General features: G+C 37.8%; 1 protein-coding gene across 1 annotated transcript in view; it reads right to left on the bottom strand.

The window, feature by feature from the left end:
- Positions 1-2359: 2359 nt before the first annotated feature.
- Positions 2360-6000, bottom strand: part of WDR44 (WD repeat domain 44) — an 87273-nt gene continuing 83632 nt past the window's right edge. Inside the window, exon 20 of the mRNA XM_080795828.1 lies at positions 2360-3495. Coding sequence (XP_080651954.1) covers positions 3401-3495 — 95 coding nt within the window. The 3' untranslated portion in view covers positions 2360-3400. The remainder of the gene's footprint in view (positions 3496-6000) is intronic.

Raw genomic sequence — 6000 nt, 5'->3', positions numbered from 1 at the left:
AGTCCCAGCGGCACTGTGTGTGTGGTAGGTATTCAATAAACACCTGCTTCATGAATAAGTAAGTCAGAGAGCTAGAAACCAGTAAAACTGGGAATATTTTTCTTTTGAAAAGTGATGGGGAAACAAACATTAAATCCCAAACAGGTCTTTACCTTGAATCCTCATAGTAACTGAGGCTATTTAAAAATATTCTAACCCTTGGAAAAGGCTGCTTTTCTTTAACTAAAAATAACTAAAATCCTTAAGAAAAATATTCTTTTTTTCATGAGTAGGGATATCTGGCTTCCGATTCTCAAAGTTACACAACTGAAATCGGGATTTGAGGGATAATATATTGTTAAATATGTTATTTCAAGAATAAAAAGTCTCTGCCCAGCTGTACCATTTGAAGATTAGAGAAAATGGCATGCTAAATTATGTTGAGTCATTAATATTTTAATTCCAATTCAGGTAAATGAGAGAGAGAAAAAAAGCTCAAAATGACTTTTCAAAGAGCTTTTAATACACAGAAGGAGAAACTGGAAAAAAGGAGAGTATGGTTACTTTTTTCTTTTTTTCACAAGCTAGGTTTATTCACTTTAGTAGATTGTTCATTGCTCTAAGATGGTAAGATTATAGCTAACTTTTTTTAACTATTAAAATGTTCTCTCTTCTGAAGAGGTGATGGTAGATGGTTTAAGATTAAAGTGTCGGGGCGCCTGGGTGGCTCAGTGGGTTAAGCCTCTGCCTTCGGCTCAGGTCATGATCTCAGGGTCCTGGGATCGAGCCCCACATCAGGCTCTCTGTTCAGCAGGGAGCCTGCTTCCTCCTCTCTCTCTGCCTGCCTCTCTGCCTACTTGTGATCTCTCTCTGTGTGTCTAATAAATAAATAAAATCTTTAAAAAAAAAAAAGATTAAAGCGTCAAGTTGGAAAAAAAAAAAAAGTTGGTGCCTTATGTCAACCCCTAAAAGGCTATTCACCCAAGAAATCTCAGATGTCTAGAAAGCACTTCTATATATTTTTTATGGGGGAAGAGGGTCTAGAGGGCACGAAGGGATTTGGAAAAGGTAGTGAGAAATGTACATTTGTTGAGAACACCTACTGACTAGGCACCAAGCTTTAGACATACATGATTTCTCAGTAAAAATTTTTAATTTCAGTTAGGTGTTCTCCTATTATAGACAAGGAAATGGAAGTTAATACAGGATAAATAACTTACTTAAGGAATGTGCTAATGGAGGGAGACAAAACTAAGTTTATCTGATTCTACATTCTGTGCTCTTTCTTCTGCACCACTCATTATAGTGAGTTTCTAATACTCATTTTGTGGAGAAATATTAATCAATTTTTCTTGGTATACATCTTGGGTCTCTGTTTTCAAATTCACCTTCTGACTTGTAAATCTGCATGTTATTTATGTAGTGTCAGCAAACATTTAAAAAACTAAACCTAGAAAGGTTAGTATTAGTCTCTCAAACTTGCATGCCAACTATTTTTTGCCTTTTCGTTCCAGAAACCACATGAAACCTATCAGGAAATACTCATATGGCAAGGCCCCAATTATCTGCAATTGAAATGATTAGTGCCACAACAGTACTACAAGTCTTTGGGCAGAAGTCAGTGAAAGCCAAGCTGCCTCGAAGAGTTGAAGACATCAAATTCTCTGAAACACTAGATCAATCCAACTGCCAGCCAGATCTTGAGACTAAAGCAACGGACCGGTTACAGAGCCAACGGCCTAACAATTCCATGTGTCACGTAGAGTACAGAAGAGTGAGCAGAGAAGGGGGAGAGCACAGCACGGGCAATAGGGGTAAAGCAGCACAGGGGTGAAACCAAGGCAAACAACATGCAATGAAACAGAATATCCAGGGGTGCCTGGGTGGCTCAGTGGGTTAAAGCCTCTGCCTTCAGCTCAGGTCATGATCCCAGAGTCCTGGGATCGAGTCCCACATCGGGCTCTACGCTTGGCAGGGAGCCTGCTTCTTCCTCTCTCTGCCTGCCTCTCAGCCTACTTGTGATCTCTGTCTGTCAAATAAATAAATAAAATCTTAAAAAAAAACCCACACAGAATATCCAGAACACTCCAAGACCATGCTGATTAATACGGATATGATTATGGCTTTCCAGCTTCTCACACAGATACCAAAAACAAATGCAATAAAGAACACATAAGCATACAGGTAAACTCTTATCAGTGTTCATTTTAGAATTAGAAAAATATTTTTTCGTAAGGTATGTGGTTAATGCACTGTAAGTCAGGGGTCCAAAATCTGGTTTTCTGCTTGTTAAAAATCAAAGTATAAAGTAAGACTTTGTTTTTCTTACATTCCTCAGTTTCCCAAGGTCATCTGAAAATAAAGTCACATATTTAACAAATGTTTGGCGACCAACTTTTAATAATACATATTTAATTTTCAGAAACATATGCTAACCATCAACAACATGATCAGGGTTCCATTGCCCCAGATGTTATTTCATTGGTACATTATATCAATATTTACAAAGGCTTTCAAATTCAACAACACAAAACAAAACAGCTTAATTTTTAAAACTACAATGCTTTAAAAAAATGTAAACAGTTCATTTTTACATTATTGTAAAAAAGAAGACTCACTCCTTAATGCGGCTTAATTTTTTTTAAGTGAGCAAAGCCTGGTGCTCATGGATAAAGAATGAAAATAATTTTTTACATAGAAACATTATGCTCCAGTGTAGCAAAAAAAAAAAAAAAGAAAAAAAGAAAGAAAAGAAAAACAAAAGAAGATAAAGAAAAAGAGAAAGGAAGAAAAATTATATATATACATATAAAGAAAAGAATCTTAAGTCCACAATTTAGACCACACACAAAAAAACTCTTGTCCCCAAATTGAGAAATTTATAAAAACCATTTACACATGGTTGTTGACCTATTGAAAACCTGTATAACATTTTCAAAACAGTAACTCAGTCAATACCACTTTTCTGAAAAATGAAGTTTTGTGCAAAAGAAACTTTATAAGCTAGAAACAAGACTCCCCCCGCTCCCTGTAAGAGGCCAAAAGGGCCACTGAAATAATTTAACTCTGTTAGATTTAGTGCATGTAACCAAAAGGCACACACATGTGATTAATATATTAATATATTTTCATGCAGAAACCTGTGCATGTTCACAATTATGTAACAAAAACACAAATATAACAAAACATAAAGCCTAATGTCTGGCAATGTTATTCTAGCCACATTTCTGTCTAGTCTATCAGTCCAGGGTTTATAGGTCATTAACACTGCCGCTCAAAAAATATATTATATTTGAACAACTTCCAATAAAAATTAAACAACAAAAAAAAGGATGTTAGCCTGAAACACTATAATATACTTTTTTCAGTTCTGATACATACAGAAACTTACTGATATGTTTATTTTAAATGTCATTTCAAATTAAGATACATTTTTCCTTTTGTTAATAAACACTTTGATGGCTCCAGTGAAGTCAGCAGAAAGAAGAACTTCTGTATTATCTGTCTTCATGATACCTTAAAAGCATAAAAAAAAGTTTTTAGTTGAATATAAAGTCTGCTGTATTAAGTGTCACGTGCCCATGACCCCACACATTTTCCCCACGTTTTCAGTCTTTCCCCCCAAGATTTTTTTAAAAAATATTTTATTTATTTATTTCACAGACAGAGATCACAAGTAGGCAGAGAGAGAGAGGGGAAGCAGGCTCCCCGCTGAGCAGAGAGCCCGACACGGGGCTTGATCCCAGGACTCTGGGATCATGACCCGAGCCGAAGGCAGAGGCTTAACCCACTGAGCCACCCAGGTGCCCCGAGATTTTTTTTTTTTTGAGTAATCTCTACACCCAAAGTGGGGCTCAAACTCACAACCCTAAGATCAAGAGTAATACACTCCCCTGACCGAGCCAGCCAGGTGCCGGTCTCTTTTCCAGCTCGCTTCAGTAATCCTTTCATTCTCCTGTACTCTCCTCCTCTCTGAGGCTCACTTCCACTTCTGGTGCCTTAGCCAGTCTTTCCCTGGCTTGGGGAGATTACAGTCCCTTGGGGCCTAGATGCCTGGATTTACTCCCAGGCAGCCTAGGCCGCTAAACTGTCCAATGCTTCACTTCACAGCAAGAGGATAGCATGTCGTTCAGCTCCAGAACTGGAATGCAGGCAGAATGGGATCAGCTGGGCCAAGTGTGCTGTTATCAGGGGTCTCTAATGAGGTTGACAGTAAGGTTCATGGTCCAGTAGACATACTGAAATTGCCAGGAAATGAAGTACACATGATGGCTCTGTGAATGCTGACAGCAACTTGCTTCCATGGTTTGTATGAAGAGCCATGCAGCTATGCTGAAGGGTGAAATGCCTACCTCTGACATTTACCAGTAAAAAGCATTTAACAAACAAAATTCACAATTCCATTATGCATAGGTAGAAACTATAGATTTATGAAGGACTGATTAGTAAGGAAGAAAATAATCCAAACTTTAACTGGAAACTTGGGTACAGAATGGGTTAAGACAAAATGGCTCCATTTAGATTTGCTAAAAACATATCCTAAGCCTGTGAACATTCCTTCCCACTCTCTGGCCTATCTCAACCTTGTGCTAGGCAGCAGGAGGCAGCAAAGGACTTGCGATAGGAGATGATGAGAGACTGGAGAAGAACATAATTCGTAGTGTACAGATAAATGCTCTGTAAGATACAACAACAATAAAGACGTCTCCTACGCAATAGGCATTTTGCTAGACACTTTATATATTCTCTTGAATTCTTATCACAAACTTATAAACTAGGGATTATCATGACTTTATACATGAGAAAAACTGAAGCATAAATTGCCAACTATGTCAGACAGAGGGCAATCCGATATATTTTATGATCTCATACCAGTTTTCAGAGTTTTCTTTTTACATTTTACCTTGATGGGTACAGAACAACAAACACAAATCTGAGTATAATCCATTAAAAGTCCTCTATAAAAAGGACCCAGCGAGTCAACCGAACCTTGTTAATATGGTGGAGTTCTGAAAAAAATGTTTAAAAAGGACTTTTTCATCTTTCAAGTTGTTTTAAACATTAGAATTTTCAGAGGCACCTGCGTGGCTCAGTCAGTTAAGCGTCCAACTCTTGATTTCGGCTCAGGTCATGATCTCAGGGTTGTGAGACTTTTGTGAGCGCCCTGAGCTCGGGCGTGGAGACTCCTTGGGATTCTCTCTCTTCCTCCGGCCCTCCCCCACAGTTCACACTCTCTCTAAAAAAACTAAATCCTTAAGGGGTGCCTGGGTGGCTCAGTGGGTTAAAGCCTCTGCTCTCGGCTCAGGTCATGATCCTAGGGTCCTGAGATCGAGCCCCGCATCGGGCTCTCTCCTCAGCAGGGAGCCTGCTTCCCTTCCTCTCTCTCTCTGCCTGCCTCTCTGCCTACTTGTGATCTCTGTCAAATAAATAAATAAAATCTTAAAAAAAAAATCCTTAAAAAGGCTAGAATTTTCAGTGAAATGTGGAGGGGAGATGCACAGAGTATAAAAAGGTATCATTGGGAGGGAAAAAAATAGCCCAAATGACTTGAGTTAAAGGAGAACACTGGATCTGGTTCTGAGAAAAAAAGAAAAAGAAAAATTGCCAAAACAGGCATTTAGTAAAGGTTTAATAATGCTGACTTGGTATATTTCTAAGTCTTGTAACTGAAGGAAGTGCTAGACTGAAGTTCATCTTTGCTATCACGGACAGAAGAAATAGTATATTTAGTGTAATGCACAGTGTAAATAAAACTGCAAGGGAAATTACTTGAGATTAAATGAAATAAAATACTTGTGAACTCTAAAGTATTCAAATATTTTTAGAAGAGCGGTTTGTATACTGTAACTTCTGTTGTGGTTTTAAAACTCTCTAAAAAGTCTAGCTGTAGTCTCTAGAATGAAAAAGAACATTTAATAAACTATTCTGAAACTCATTTCAACAATACATTTGTTTTTCAAATTTATATGGTCTCACCATACTCTTAAGGGCTAACAGGGACGACTTCTTTTTTTTTTTTTT

The sequence above is a fragment of the Martes martes genome (genome assembly GCF_963455335.1).
Source record: "Martes martes genome assembly, chromosome: X".
Classification (NCBI taxonomy): domain Eukaryota; kingdom Metazoa; phylum Chordata; class Mammalia; order Carnivora; family Mustelidae; genus Martes; species Martes martes.
This window is presented reverse-complemented; position numbering and strand designations above follow the sequence as displayed.